General features: G+C 41.6%; 1 protein-coding gene across 12 annotated transcripts in view; it reads left to right on the top strand.

The window, feature by feature from the left end:
* CACNB2 (calcium voltage-gated channel auxiliary subunit beta 2) overlaps nucleotides 1-16,462 on the top strand; it is a 386,015-nt gene that overhangs the window by 239,891 nt on the left and 129,662 nt on the right. For 10 of the 12 annotated variants that reach the window (XM_019460628.2, XM_019460630.2, XM_019460627.2 and 7 more), the window contains one exon: nucleotides 14,962-15,081. In XM_019460628.2, the coding sequence (XP_019316173.1) occupies nucleotides 14,962-15,081 (120 nt within the window). Of the gene's footprint in view, nucleotides 1-13,671; nucleotides 14,122-14,961; nucleotides 15,082-16,462 lie in introns of those variants that run through there. The other 2 variants (XM_053895601.1, XM_019460632.2) reach the window with 2 other exon arrangements.

Raw genomic sequence — 16,462 nt, 5'->3', positions numbered from 1 at the left:
TCTTTGATTTTGCCCCTTTTAACATCATAATGAAAGTTGGACATTTTCTATATGCTTTCTAAAGAAACCATTTCTCTTTCTGTGAATATCTCCTGTCATTTTTGTCCATTTTTCTCCAATAGCATTGGTCTTTTTCTTACTAATTTCTAAGATCTATTAACATATGAAAGAAATGAACCCTTTGTCATTGGTATATTTTTCCCAATGTTATATTGATTTTTATTTATCATTTTTTATTGTATGTAATAAAATGTATGCTTTTTATGTTTTGAAATTTTAAAATGTGGATTGGTAATTGGTGCAGGTATCGTCAGCTACTTGAGGACAAGGAATGTATCGTATTTCTTCTTGTATCCTCAGTGTCTGGCACATGGTAGTTACTTGCTGAATGAATGGTTGGATATAAACATGATGATGATAAAGGATCGTTCAAGCTGATTGCGTGTGTTCATCCCAGAAAAGTTAAGGAATTAATGGTATTACCATAATGGAATTGCCTTGGTAATTTGAATGCATCAACTTATGCATGCAGTATTAAGTGTCCAAAGGCATATCCAGATGAGTTCTCTCAAAGGTTTCCTTTTTCTCATTAAGCTCTAGCTCCTTAAACGTGCTAAGAGCATTCTCCTCTTCAAATTGGTCCTTCTGCCTTGAAACATTTTCCCTTACCTCTTTGTGTAACTTGTTGCCTGTTAACTTCAGACCCAGCCTAAATATGATTTTCCTTTTAGAAGCCCCTCCTTGTTCCCCCTGCTACATTTCCTCAGAGCACCCTGTGCTTCTCCTGGATCGTCGCTGCCAAAATTGTCATAAAATAATGTTTAGGTTATTACCTCTGTAACGTCTGTCTCCTTCACTAGACTGTAAACCCCAGCCTTGTCTTCTTCTCAGATTGTATGCTGGCCCTGGGGATACGGAGGTGAAAAACACAGAGTTTCTGCCCTCATCACGGGCACGAAAATACAATCATATATTCTAATGTGTGTGTATATTGGGAAGGGAGAGATAATAATAAATTTAGTTGTACGCAATGTTAAATGATTGTTATTTAAATGAAGTGGAAAACCTAGTAGGTGTTATCTTTGGTTTGGAGTGCTCAAGTTTGGTGTGTCTTATGTTTGTTTGTTTTAATAGCTTCCTTTAATATTTTTTTAAGTTTATTTATTTTTGACAGACACAGAGAGAGAGTGTGAGCATGAGCTAGGGAGGGGCAGAGAGAGAGGGAGACACAGAATCCGAAGCAGGCTCCAGGCTCTGAGCCATCAGCACAGAGCCCAATGCGGGACCTGAACTCACGAGCCGTGAGATCACGACCTGGGCTGAAGTTGGACGCTTAACCAGCTGAGCCACCCAGGCGCCCCTGGTGTCTGTTTTAACAGTAGAAGCATCTGGCATATAACACATGAATGCTGTAGCAGACTGCAAAACAGTAGTCCTCAGGCCATAATGCAAGAGTCAACAGGCATGGGCAGCAGCAGTAACAAGATCTTTCTGGACTTTGCCAAACTGGCAAGCCATCTTCGTCCTGCTTGATGGAAGTTTTATCAACAGCTCACATCGTGATCTCACGGTTCATGAGTTCAAGCCCCACATGGGGCTGGCTGCTGTCAGCACAGAGCCGGATTCAAATCCTCTGTCCCTCGCCTGCTTGTGCCCTCTCTCTCTCTCTCTCTCTCAGTCTCTCTCAAAAATAAAGAAACATTAAAAAAAAAAAAAAAAGATATTTACTTCTCAGAGCTGAGAAGGCTGGAAAGTCCAAGATCAAGGCACTGGCAGATTCAGTGTCTGGTGAGAGCCTGCTTCCTGGTTCACAGACAGCCTTCTTACTGTTACGACCTCATGTGGTCAAAGCAGCTAGGGAGCTCTCTGAGGTGTCTTTTACAAGGGCACTAATCCCGTTCACATGGGCTCCACTCTGATGACCTAATCAGCCTCCAAAAGCCCACCTCCTAACACTATCACCTTAGAGATTAGGTTTCAACATATGAATTTGGGGGCGACACAAGCATTTGGTCTATGGAACCGTGTACTGAATATTTGCAGTAAAAACGCTTCCTTATTTGTGAGACAGGAAATATTATATGAATTGCTTTTTATTAAGTGTTCTTAATAGAGTCGGGGTTTTTAGCATGAATAACATATTAATATAACCAACAGCACATCTCCCTCTAGCTACGCAGTCTAAAATTCGCAGCAAATTTCTAAATATAGATTTGTATAAACCAGATTGTCTCTAGTTCTTAAATCACCTTCTGAAGGTAGGTTAGCTGCTTAAGGGATGCATTAACTATTTTAGGTCAGTAGGGTACTTTGCAGTGCTTTATTACTAAATGCTCCATACCACTGGCACTTTTCCAGCCAAATCCCTGATCGGGTAGCCTATTTTTAATATTAAATCTCTCTGAACCAAAGTCATATCTTTCTGGAAGGTTAGACTTTTAGAACAGCGTATTAATAATTTACTACCAAGTTACTGAGTCATTTGGCCTGCTTAAGTATCTAACCTAGTAGCAAAAAATTATTTAAGCAGTCATATGAGAAAATTCCAATGTTTCAAGTGGAAATGTAACATAATCATTTTAACACATTTTTACAGAGAAATGTAGTTCTTCAAAATGTTAACATTTCAGGTTCAAGTATTTTTCTTTTAATTCTTATTTCTTACCTGATGTAATTCCTGTATCAACATTCTTGCTTTCTTCCTTCCTTCCTTCCTACCCGCCTGCCTTCCTGCCTGCCTTCCTTCCTTCCTTCCTTCCTTCCTTCCTTCCTTCCTTCCTTCCTTTATTTCTTTATTTCTTATGCATGAAGAGTCTTTCAGAAGACCCAGAGTTTGCCTCCATTCCCCACTTGCAAAACAAAAAACAAAAAACAAAAAACTGTTAAGGTTAAATCAACAAATTAGGGAAAATATATACCTGCATTGTTTTTTTTGTAACACCAAAAGTATTTTCAAGATAGTTTGTTAGATTTTTCGATTGCATTAAGAGCTTTCTACTTTTGTTAAAAAATGGTAACATTACAGAAAAAAATTTAAATTAGCTCTCTGAATTAAAAACAACAGTGACTCCAACTTTACCTCTTCTGTTCATCTTGTGTACTCCCAGTATTTATATATATGTGAATGTATGTATTTATAGAAATGATTAAGGGATTTTTATTTCTTTATTTTTTTAACCAAATATAATGATCATTAAGAATTGCCTATAATGCCCTTTAGCCTTTGTAACTATTATTAAATATTATATAATAATCTAAGTGTTGTATGGGACATATTTTAGAATTTTAAGACAGATCCCAGAAGTGAAATCATTAGTCTAAACGCATATTAGTCTAGATATGTATCTAGATACAAACAGAAAGAACATTGTTTCCCCAAAGGGTTTTTTATTTTTAAAAAATTTTTTTTTTCAACGTTTTTTATTTATTTTTGGGACAGAGAGAGACAGAGCATGAACGGGGGAGGGGCAGAGAGAGAGGGAGACACAGAATCGGAAACAGGCTCCAGGCTCCGAGCCATCAGCCCAGAGCCTGACGCGGGGCTCGAACTCACGGACCGCGAGATCGTGACCTGGCTGAAGTCGGACGCTTAACCGACTGCGCCACCCAGGCGCCCCTCCCAAAGGGTTTTTTAGAAGTCAAGAAAGTATCAACAAAGTATCAACAAGACCTGAAAGCATCTGTGTTAATGTAACTTCACAACACTGAATTGGTACTTTGCAAAGAGAACTAATTTAATGGGAAATGGTATTGTGTCTCATTCAGCAGGCTGAACACTTTTTCCGGACGCTTGTGACTAGTTTACTTTTTGTGAATTTTGTGTTCATAACCTCTGCCTATTTAATACCCATTGATCTCTTCCTCTTTTCTTATCAACGAATATAAACTCTGTATAAGCAAAGAAAATTTTAGAGGGTAAAACCTTGAAGGACGGAAGCCCTATCCCCTTTGACAGCTGTGTGGCTCCCTGGGGGGACACATATGATGACTCTCCTTTAATGTGTGTAGATGGATTGTTCATTTGCACCTGAGAGCATTCACCCTGGAAGGCAGGAGTCAACAGTTACTGTTTGATTGTTCTGCCACTCAAGGAAAGGCTTGCTGCTGGACTTTTGTATCTGTCTAGTTTGTTAGTAGCGTGCCTTTTAAATATATTACTCAGAATGGCTTAAAGAAATATCTTCCTTCTGTGCTGGCTTGATTTTTTTTTAAATTTCTTTAATGTTTATTTCATTTTGAGGGAGAGAGAGACACCGTAGGGGAGGGGCAGAGAGAGAGGGAGACACAGAATTGGAAGCAGGCTCCAGGCTCTGAGCTGTCAGCACAGAGCCCGATGTGGGACTCGAACTCACAAACTGTGAGATCATGAGCTGGGCCGAAGTCGGATGCTCAAAGGACTGAGCCACCCAGGCACCCCTGTGCTGGCTTGATTTTTTAAACTCTCTGTCTTCCTAGACATTATATGTGTAGTCACTTTTTCTGTTGTGAATTTAAACTCTCTTCCCATAGACATAGTGGGGCTAGTGCATGAGGAGTAACAGTCAGTAAACAGTCATACAATATGTCCTATTTACAGCGTTTTTTCAACTATCTCTAAGGAAATTTTCAAGAATTTTCTTTCTAGTAGCGTTGATTTTTTTTTTTTTTTTATATACTCATTTTACTGAGGGGGAAATTAGCCTGGGGCATATTTACATGACTTGCCTATGGCTTCTCCAATGGGTCATTAGCAGTTTTAAGACTGGAGCTTTGAATCCCTGGAATGAATAAATACAATTAATGGGAAAAGAAGCTTCATAGAAAATGAGCGCTAATCATATTTTCAAAATGCAAAGCCTCTCTTAACATGTCTTCGAAGAAGGATGCTATATAAATTTTATGTATAATAACTTTTTTTTTTAAGTGGCTTGCTTGTTACGGAACATGTTTATCTAATCAACCGACCATAGCTGACATTTACACTAAGTTGGTTAAGTGATATTTGTTGAGGGTTATGATGAAACACCACGTGTGTCTTCAGGCTGAAGCCTTAGTTTTATTCTCTTGCTCCCGATGGTGAGTTATTTATTGGTCATTCACAATCCAGGTCAAATTGCTGTTGCTGTTTTTAGTAAGGGGGAGACTTGAGAATGTTTAGGGTGTTTAGGAATGTTCAGGAATGCTAAGGGGAGGCCCCTCTAGTGAAAGAGCGTTAAGATACAGGATGTGGGGGAGAATAGTCTCTCTCTCTAGTAACCCTTATTCATTCATCCAATGAATGAATTTATAGAGCAAGAATGCTGTGCCTGGTACTATTCTAGGCCCTTGGGGTAAATGAGTGAAGGAAACAAACAAAAAAAATCTCTGCCCTCAGGGATGTTATATTCTATTGGAGGGAGATAGAACCCGAACAATAAATATAATTAATAAATTCTGTTGTATGTTAGAAGGTAAAAGCACCATTAAACAACAACAACAACAACTAGGGGGCATCTGGGTGGCTCAGTCGGTTAAGCCTCCAACTTGTGTCGTGATCTCGCGGTTTGTGAGTTCGAGCTCCACGTCGGGCTCTGTGCTGACAGCTCAGAGCCTGGAGCCTGCTTGGGATTCTGTGTCTCCCTCTCTCTCTGTACTCCCCTCCACCTCCCCCCCCCCCCCCCCCCCCGCAGCTCATGCTCTGTCTCTGTCTCTCTCTCTCTCTCGAAAATAAACATTAAAAAAACGGCAGGTAAGTGGAATTAGAGATCGTGGAAGGGGAAGGCCTTCGGGATTATCGTTTTAAATAGGATGGTCACGGAAGGCCTCACTGAGAAGGTGACCGCTCAACAAAGCCTTGAAGGAGGTGATAGTTGGCAGTGTGGAAATCTAGAGAGAGCATTGCTGGTGCCTGTGAGTGATGAGCGAATTTGGAGCAGAAAGGAGTCTGTGTATGGGGAGGAGCGTGTGGCAAAAGGAGGCAAGAGGAGATACCAGCAAAAGAGACTTCGAAGGAGCAGCCAACAGGTGAGAGGAAGACAGAGAGAGAGTGGTTTCCAGAAGGTGTTAATGAGAAAGTGCATAAAGGATGGGGAGTAGACTCCCATCTATCAAGCTCCTGATACGTTGAGAAAGATGCATACCGAGAACTGACCTGTGGCCTTAGCCATCTGTCACTGACAGTCTTGGTGAGCAGTGATGGCCGAGTGCAGGGAGTCCGTAGCCTTAAGAGGAAACGAGAAGAGAATTGAAGGAAGCGTCAGCAACTTTGAAGCATTTTTTGTCTACAGAGGAGAGCAAAGAAATGGGATGGGGGCTGGCAGAGAATATGGAGTCAAGGGAAGGTTTTCTTAGGCAGAGGGGAGTCATATAGCCCGCGTGTGTGCCGGTTAGAATGATTCAGTGGGAAGACGAAAGGTAGCGTTGTGCACGCAGAGCTTCTGACAGTATCTATACCCACCGTGACTTCCTATTACCCAGAATGCCCCACGTCTGATTCGTTCACTCCTTTTCCCTCATTCAGTTTTTTTCAGCAATATTTGAAGGAAGGTCACCTCGCCCAGGCCACAATTTTTCTGTTTCTTGCCTACTCGTTTCCGTTTTCATGACTGAAAGATAAAGTTTTTTGGTAAGAAATTATATAGCGTGAAACGTTTTTGTCATCTATCACCATCAATCAGTAAATTGATATTAAAGGCCTAAAAAACTCCCTTGGTACCCACCCCCCCACCCGGTGCTGTAATTATGAAAGGAAATTATTTATCATATGTCTAAAATCCCAAACTCACAGTACCATTAAAATTGGCCCTCTAATTCTAACTTTTCAAAATGGTTCTTTTTACTGGTGTCAAATTTTGCGAATTTTGGGCAGGGTTTCTTCTACAAAATATAAATAGCCATCATAGCCTTCCTTTAAGGAATAGGTTGGTGGTAACAGTGTTTTAATATATTACTCTTTGTTTAAATGTTTATTCATTTTTGAGAGAGAGACAGAGTGAGTAAGCAGGGGAGGGGCAGAGAGAGAGGGAGACACAGCATCCGAAGAAGGCTCCAGGCTCTGAGCGGTCAGCACGGAGCCCGACGCGGGGCTCGAACCCACTAAGTTCGTCACGACTCGGGTCTGTACTTGAGTAACTTAGGCTTCAGTGCTGAAAACTAGCAACTGTTCTATTGAACATAGGAGATGCTTGAATCCCAGCCAGCTTCAGGCAAGATTAGCTGCCAAGGAGGCTATCGAAGGCCAGCTTGCCAGAGTTACGTTCATTTTCAGGGAAAAGAGAGAAATTTAAATAGCCGGTTTCTTGACTTCCATTGTTTTCCTATTCTACTTTTCCACTCTCCGTTGTAGGTAAGTAATGAAAAGAAGGCTTTATAATTTTGAGATACTCTGAGGGGGAGGCAGATTTCAGGGTAACAGCCAACCTTTGAGTCCTTCTTTAACACAAAACAGCATTACATCGATGAATGAGAAATTATCTGTTTCATCGGACCTTCACTGTGTCTTTTGGGAAGATAAAACTTGAGGTTCTCTGAAGATGTATATGTGGTGTGTGTGCGTGTGTGAGAGAGAGAGAGAGCAACCTAGGTTTAGCAAAAATAGAACTAAGAACTTGGAAGTCCTCTTGGCATTTTATGGCCAGTGGAAATGGCCATACATGTGCCTGACGGACAGAAAGAGATACGTTTTCAATGAAAATAAATAGTAGTTGTATGTAGGGATTTGTTCTGTCTGTTCTTTTTATGAACCGATGCATGCCTGAGTTGATGCATCCATTCAGTTTTGAATTCACTTCAGAAGCTGCCTCCCACCTCTGTTGATTATTAGCTTTGTCACCTCGGTTGGGTTACTGGCCTTCCTTGTGCCTCAGTGTTTTCTTCAGTGAAGACAGAGATAGAGATCAAACATTAAATTATGTAATGCTAGTGAATCCACCCCATGTCTAACACAGTGTGAAGCCTTCATGAAAAGTTAGCAATTATTATCATTCATATAGGTGGTAGCCTGATCTTAATAAATGGCAATAAATCTTAATAATTTGCTCTGATTGTTAACCTAACGTACGACAATCTCAGAAATAAGCTATTTGCTCTTAGGAGATAGTACTGGGTTGAGAAGGAAGAAAATCAGAGCACTGTGTTTAAATCTCAGGAGACATGATTTTCCCAATAATGTGGAATTTACTGACAACTTAAATGCCACTTCTGCTTGAGAAATTCAGATAGGAATAAGGACCTGTACTGTCAGGTGATGCCACATAAATGAAAAGGATGCCCCAAAATTCATATTCCAGGTATACTTGAGTATGTACTACCTGCAGGGTGAAAAAATGGTGAGGGGGAAGGGAGGGTGTTGAAAGAAATACTCCTGAAAAAGGAGCATGTTTAGCTACACTGATCTCTTTTCTTTTCAGTTCCTTAAACTTCTGAGTATTCCTTGTCCTCAGTCCTTAGCAGACGCTGTTCCCTCTTCCTGGACATCGCTTGTCTTAACACATCCCCAAGCTGACTTATTTTTTCTTTCTCTTTTGAGATATTTCAGCGTAAATCACATCTCAGAGTGTTGTATCGTCACCCTGACTAAAATAGCTACTTCTTAGGGCACCTGGGTGTCTCAGTCGGTTGAGTGTCTGACTCTTGATTTTGGGTCAGGTCGTGATCTCAGGGCCGGGCGATCGAGCCCTGCCTCAGGCACTGAGCTCTGAGCCTGAGCATGAAGGCTGCTGGAGAGTCTCTCTCCCCCTCCTCCCTGCTGTTCACTTGCGCGCATGCATACTCTCTCTCTCTCTCAAAAAAAAATCTTTTTAAATATAAATAAATAAAATAGCTTCTTTCTTCTCACCATTATTATATTCTCACAGCCGGTTTTGTGTTTTCTTGTTGTGATTATTGTTCTGATCCCCTTAAAAAAATTGGTCTCGTTCAACTAGATTTTTGGGCTCCATGACAGACACGAAGCTTTTGTCTTTTTCATAGTTATAGTCCCAGCATTTAACTTAGAGCACATAGACTTGCAAAGTAGTAAGTGCTCAATAAACGCATGTGGCTGATTTTGGATTTGGTTTTGGCAAAATGTAGTTTTTTCCTTCAGTATGTATGTTAGTGCCACAAAGTGTCTAAATTTACATATGCTCTTGAGAAAATTGAAGCAATATTTAAAATTTTTTTTTTAATGTTTATTTATTTTTGAGACAGAGAGAGACAGAGCATGAACGGGGGAGGGGCAGAGAGAGAAAGGGAGACACAGAATCCGAAGGAGGCTCCAGGCTCTGAGCTGTCGGCACAGAGCCCGACGCGGGGCTCGAACTCACGGACCGCGAGATCGTGACCTGAGTGGAAGTCGGACGCTTAACCGACTGAGCCACCCAGGCGCCCCAGAAGCTAGTATTTTAGCTTTTACATAATCCTACAAGTTACCACACAGGGATGAACTTGCATGGATTTATTACCATCGCCTAGGATAATATTTTCACGTGAAGCCAAATGGCAGGCCGATCACATTTGAGATTTTCATTGATCGAATGGGTATGCAAGTTCTATGACATTTGCGAACCCAAGTATACAGTATTCGTGTCAATGCGTTTCATCCCAATAGTCTGTAACATTTTTAAGGTTCTTGAGGCAGGAAATTGTCATTATTTGTAAATGGTAAATGGGTTTTATTCCTGAAGAAACCAACAGTGCAGGGGGTAGCAATTCATTTTCTTAGAGATCCAGATCTCTTCATAGAAAGAAAAAGTTAATTCTCAACTGTGAAAAGAGGCGACAATATGAGAAATGAAAGAATTCTCTCTGCCAGCTAATGCACAGACAATACAAGATGGAAGTCTTTGCCTTTGGTCTTTGGTTTCAGAAGTCCTTCCCATTCTGCTTTTTTCTAAAAGCGTGGGCCTGAGGAATATGGCGGTGGAATGTCTGTCTATCCCATGGCAGGTCAGGAGGAAGCAACTGAATTCAGACTTGCCATTGGCTCAGCATAGTCCTATACAGGAGGAGGGTCATTTGAAGTCTTGAGGGTTTTGGATGGAGCGTAGATTTATCTAGAATCGGGGGAACCCTGGAATACTGTGAGAAATTGACTTTGTCCAACAACATTGCTTAGTCTTCATATGAAGATTCCCTATAAAAATAGATGGACACTTTAGGATTGAAGATGCCATTCCTGAGTAGGCTTATGACTCTCGCTCCTCTGGCTTTAGAAGAGAAAATACAGGAATGCTCAAGAAAAAAAATGATGCTGGCAATATATATGATTGAAACAATAGAGTACAGCGTCAAAAAAGCAAACTGCATATGGAGAGCCTGGGTGGCTCAGTTGGCTGAGCATCCGACTTCGGCTCAGGTCATGATCTCTTGGTCTGTGAGTTCGAGCCCCACGTCAGGCTCTGTGCTGACAGCTCAGAGCCTGGAGCCTGCTTCGGATTCTCTGTGTGTCTCTCTTTCTGCCCCTCCCCTGCTCATGCTCTGCCTCTCTCTCTGTCCAAAATAAGTACATATTAAAAAAAAAATTTTTTTAAAGCAAACTTTCTATATACAAAAAAAAGTATGCTTTTTGTGCAAATATTAGGCATAAATTGGGGGGAAAAACAAAAACTGAAGAGTAGTTACAAAGAATGAGGTAATTCGGGTGCCTGGGTGGCTCAGTCGGTTAAGTGTCTGATTTGGGCTCAGATCAAGATCCCATGGTTCTTGAGTTCGAGCCCATCATCCAGCTCTGCACTAACATTATGGAACCTGCTTGGGATTCTCTCTCTGTCCCTCTATCTGTGCCTCTCCCTTGCTTGCATCTAGCTCTCGCTCAAAATAAATAAAACAAACCTTTAAAAAAAGCATGAGTTAATCCAGTTAACTAAATTTCCTGTGAGCAAAGCACATGTATTTGGAGTTAAGAGTTCTGAGGATAAAAGTGAACGATCCTGGATGAGTTTTGGTAGACGTTAGGGTACAAGTTACGTTTTGGACCTGTACAATGAGGGATGCGAATATTAAGGTGTAGGAAAGGAAATATTTGTAGCTAAACTGTGATATACCCACCTGCAAGGACAAAACTACAGAAGACCAGCTCATCACATTGTAGCAACCCAAGAGATCAAGGGCACATCTTGTAATGAACTTACTCTGGAATTATGGAAATGACAGCCAGCTGTTCCTGACTGAAGACTGCTTGAGGCAGAATGACCCAGAAAGTCCATATGGTACCAAAGGCAAAAGCTTAATTAGATATATTACTAATAACTGCATAAATCCACACTCCCAGAAGGAAGGAGATTAATTGTGCATGTTGGGAGGGTGACTTTCAAAAATGCAAGAACTCTGGAAGCTAAAACATGCTATTATTTAATAGTGGTTATCTTTGGGTGGGAGAATTTAAAGTGACCTTTATTTGTGCGTCTCTGCAATGGGTACATGTAACTTCTATAATGAAAATATTTTGTTGCCATTTTTCTGCTACTACTACAGATCCAAGGAAAGAAAGTATGGTGGCCCCTTCTATCAACCTCACTAAACATCATTTGGGAGTCACATCTTACATTGTAACATAGTCAAAAGTTAATTTATTATTGCAGTATTCAAAAGATCATTGCCAGAAGTCACTGTAGAGGTTTTTTGTTTGTTTTTTTAACTGCTTGATTATTTAAACCTGGAAACAGGTCTCAACATGACTGTGCAATTAAAAGCTACATCTGATTATTAGCAAAGGACTTTTTAAATCATATTTTGTTCAAAAGGGAACAGGATAATGCACAGTTATGTGTGTGTTATGCTCTTACTCTCCTTATGGGGCTAACTAATGACCGAAACTTTGTATCTTCACTGTGTTGTGAATGGAACCTTCTGCAGGGTGATTGGGTTTAAAATGCTAACATTTGTGACAATGGGGCCTGAAGCCTTTTGTGAGATAAAGCTGTGCTTCCGGGTAATTTTCTACTGTGCTACACTCGCCATGAGAAACCCTCTGGGAAGATTAGGAATCCCCCTAACGTGTGTGGATGGAGAAAATTTCATTTCTCCCTTGTGAATTTTTTTTTTTTTAATTTTTTTTTCAACGTTTTTTATTTATTTTTTTTTTTGGGACAGAGAGAGACAGAGCATGAAGGGGGGGAGGGGCAGAGAGAGAGGGAGACACAGAATCGGAAACAGGCTCCAGGCTCCGAGCCATCAGCCCAGAGCCTGACGTGGGGCTCGAACTCACGGACCGCGAGATCGTGACCTGGCTGAAGTCGGACGCTTAACCGACTGCGCCACCCAGGCGCCCCTCTCCCTTGTGAATTTTACTGGAATTAGAAATTGCAATGCATTTTATATCTCCCATGCATTTTACATTCACTTCGTAAGAATATAAATAACCCGTTTATTGATTTATGGATAACACAGTTGGGGTGTATTCAATCTATAACTTATTCTAAAGCCTCTATTCTGTATTTTCTAGCATTTAAGGCATGAAGATTGGTCTTAGCCCACAAAAGAAGGGAGAAAGAGATGAAATGAAGGAAGAGAAAAAAGTAGCAAAGATTTTAAAACCTCCTGTCATGGGGCACCTGGGCGGCTCAGTTGGTTAAAGGTCAGACTTCAGCCCGGGGCATGATCTCACAGTTTATGAGTTCGAGCCCGTGTTGGGCTCTGTGCTGACAACTCAGAGCCTGGAGCCTGCTTGGTTTCTGTCTGTCTGTCTGTCTGTCTCCCTCTCTCTCTCTCTGCCCCTCCCCTGCTCGCACACTGTCTCTCTCGCGCGTGCTCTCACTCTTTCTCAAAAATAAATACTTTAAAAATTCATAAAAAAGTAAAAATAAAACCACCTGTCTTTCATTTGCATGACACTTTACAAAATAATCCCCTTCCCTACCACACAAACAAAAATGTAGTTTGGAATGCAGTGTTTGAATTTTATGTTTACCAAGCCATCTAGAAGTGTGTATTTCTTCGTAAAGAAGAAATGTAATCTCATTGGTAGAGGAAATTAATAAGTATCTTTTCTTCTCGAGCTTCAATCACCCTGTTTATAAAAAGAGTTTGGACTCAGCTATTCCGTAAATCTTAACTCGAGCTAATAAATCAACTGCACTTTGCAATTTCTTCATAATTGTTGTTCTGGCAGTTCATACTGTTGTTTCTTCTAGGGACTTTATTTCAAACGGTAGTTTCTCAGCTGGAGAAGCAGTTCAAAGTCATTTTGAGCTCGGTTAAACTCATTGCTTAGAGCTGTGATTACTTTCATGTCCTAATTAAAGGGGGAGATCTGTCTCCTGCATCTTGTTTGGGGAGTCACCAGCAATCAAGGGCAGTTTGATGTTATGATTGATGAGCACCATTCATCGCTTTCCACTGTCCAATGATGCCTGCGTGATATTGCTTATCTTTGAATTGTCTTATGGCATAGGATATACTCTGTGTAGCAGGGTAATGGAAAGGGCTCATTAAATGAAAAGATTGCATGCTTTGTCTTTGAGAGGCTGTTTCCACTGAAGCAGAAACATGACAAACATACCATGTGCCTGTTACTATAGAACCGAAAAGCCCTCTCCAGCTGTTTACACTTCGGATGCAAAATGGCAATTTGACATAGACTAACAGTGTGATGTAGGCATCTGCGTAAAAAGGCTACATATGGAGCATGCCCAGTGCAGTGAGTGCCTCCTCCGCCCTCCCCCTCCAGATCTCTGAAGATAAGGCTTGAACTTTGCACTTGCAAATGTCACTGCATACGTTTTGCAATGGGTTTTTTTAAAAAAGGTTCTCTTACAACTAATTTCCTGTAGCAACCCAAGCGCAAAGAGGAGAATATTTAGAGTAATAAGATGCATTAAGTTTAGAACGAGTTGATGCCTGTCTTTGAATGCACTTGAAGTGTTCTTTATTTTTAAAGCAGTATAAGGCACTCGAGTGTTTGTTTTCCCCTCCCTGGAATGGGAAAATAAGCATCTCCTTGGATTGGAGTCCTCCGGGGTAGGGAGTGAAAGCCCCGGTGGCAGGAAGGGACGGAGAAGAGGGGCTTGCCCAGAGCATGGATAGGAAAGGAGCAGGGGCTCTCCAGGGCTCAGCGCGCACTGAGGATCCGTGCCCGGGGCTGCAGCTGCGGATGAGAAAGGCGCTGTCTGGCTAATGAAGGCCACCTGGATCAGGCTTCTGAAAAGAGCCAAGGGAGGAAGGCTGAAGAATTCGGATATCTGTGTAAGCTCAAGGGCTTTCGTCTGGGGGAGATTCTATATTGTCATTGCTTCTGCTGTTGTTACAGTGAGTGCTGGCAGGGGCTCCTGTGATTTAGTAATATGATCCTGATTGCAAGACAGGGAGCGAGGGAGAGTCCTATAATTTTCCGAGCTCCCTTGCCCGTGTTGTGATTTATTGCCGTAGAAGCCATCCCGGGCAGGTGTTTTCTTTAGGCAGCTTTTATCAAACGTCTATTTAAAGCGATTGGAAAACGCGTTGCTTAAAGACTGAGTGAAACTGGCTGCTGTTGCCTTACAGTTTTGTCCGTGAAGGTATCAGGTGAATGAAAAGGTACAAAAGGATGCTTAAGATTACCGTGGGAGTCATCATCTCCCGGTAGTGACATTTTGGAGAATTCAAGTTTATGACTGGTTAGGAGTTTCTTTTATGGGTTTTTTTTTTTTTTTATTAGACGTAGCTTCTTTCTACTTGCAAATACTTGCTTTAGTGTGTAGAATGTTCTCGAAGCCATCCTTGAAACCCCTCTATGCCCTTCAGCCGGGCACTGCACCACGGAGCTGGTTTAATTATAAAGGGACTTGCTCAGGCTTCCAGAAAGGAGAGTAATCGGAACATAAGACTTGGGAAGGAATGGTCACTTGGTAGGCACAGCTCGCCGAGGGAACGGTCTGCAAACCAGAGCATGATTTTTCTCGATGGTTTGCCACAAAATGGATTCTTTTCTCCTCTTTTCAGGAATGTATGGCATCATCTAGGAAGCTAACTGCTGTGTCAATGAGACTTTTCCAATGCAAACATCATAGATGGAATCTATTTTAAAATGCAAATTTCTCTCTCAAGGGTTCGGCAGACTCCTACACCAGCCGTCCGTCCGACTCAGATGTTTCTTTGGAGGAAGATCGGGAGGCGGTACGCAGGGAAGCAGAGCGACAGGCCCAGGCCCAGTTGGAAAAAGCAAAGGTAAAACCATTTCTCCCTTGCCAAGCTCTTTCTTGGCCGCTTGTGCTGGGTCTGTGATGGGCCACCTGTGGAAGTTTCGTTCGAAGCCGATGGTTGGTCTTTTATGGCATTTCGTTGGTTTTCAAGAAGTACCAGAAATGGAGTGTGTTGGATTGATTTCCTTGATAGGAAAAGGAAGTGTGATATACGAGAGTGGCCTTGGCTTTTCCGTTGTGTTGTAATCGAAGCAACTTGTTTCTGTGGGTGGATAGTTGATGGAGGCACTCAAAAAAGGATCCCCAAATCTACAAAGAGGAAAACCTGCTTCTAATCACAAAGTGATTGTAACTTCATTATTTCGGTAAACCATTTCTCTGTTCAGGAAAAGCACTTTCCTCAGGGCAATTGTATATTTTCTTAGACTGGAATGGTCTTTTCCCCAAATTTTACTGCATAGGTGTTTTGTAATAGCATTTTCTTATATTTAACAAAGGGATTGCATTCTGCTTTTCAAAAATAAAGCAATAAAGGATTTTATGGGTTCAACGTGTTCCTTCCTTTGGAACATGTTCTCCTCCATTCTAATAACAAAGTGTGTATATGTGGAAAGGGGAACTGGAAATCAGATATAAAATCTGTAAGTACAGTATTTAGCCACGAGGATGGTGCATTTCATTTCACGCATGGCAATGATTTGAAATCTTTTTTCCCGTGGAGCCATTCAAATGCCAGCAATTTCTAAAGCATAGATTGTTGTTCAAAGTTACGGTATCTTGGCTTGTGTGACACTTGGTAACTTTTAAATGAACACCTTTCACGCAGTCGTTCCTTTTTGGGTTTGGTTTTGGGTTTTTTTTTTTTTTTTTTTTGAAAAAAAAATTGCTTTGCCAAAAAGAATTAGGTACTGTGTTGATCTTGCTAAAAAAACAATCAAGGGTGGCACGAGGCACTTTGGCTGGCTGCTTCATCTCTGAGAGGAGTAAAATCTCCGTGTGTTGCTATGGGAATTGTGGCTTGGAGATTCTGGCTGGAATGCACGGACGGTCCTTATGTAATATTCATGGCCTCTCGCACAGCTGCCATAGTCGTTTACAGAGCAACTGCCAGGAGGCCTTGACTTTTAAAAAGCAGTCTTTCCATACATCAAAACGGTGTTCTCCCCTCAGCTGGCAGGGAGGTCATTTCCAGATCTGACACCATCTTGACCGCAAGACGGGTCCTGCACAGCAGGAACAGGGAGCTGATGAAGCAAGGCGTGGGCCTGGTTTGCTGTCGGCTCTTCTGCTCAACCAGACTTCACCGTTTAAAACCTGATGATGCCGCAGTACAGGTGCACTTGGAGGACATCAGGCCAAGTGAAATGAGCCAGTCACAGAACGGCGAGCCCTGGGTGGCTCCGCTT

This window comes from Panthera pardus, unplaced genomic scaffold (assembly GCF_024362965.1).
Source record: "Panthera pardus isolate Hobbes unplaced genomic scaffold, ASM2436296v1 HiC_scaffold_6, whole genome shotgun sequence".
NCBI classification, from domain to species: domain Eukaryota; kingdom Metazoa; phylum Chordata; class Mammalia; order Carnivora; family Felidae; genus Panthera; species Panthera pardus.
Note: the sequence above shows the minus strand (reverse complement) of the source record. Positions and strands in the feature narration are given on the sequence as shown.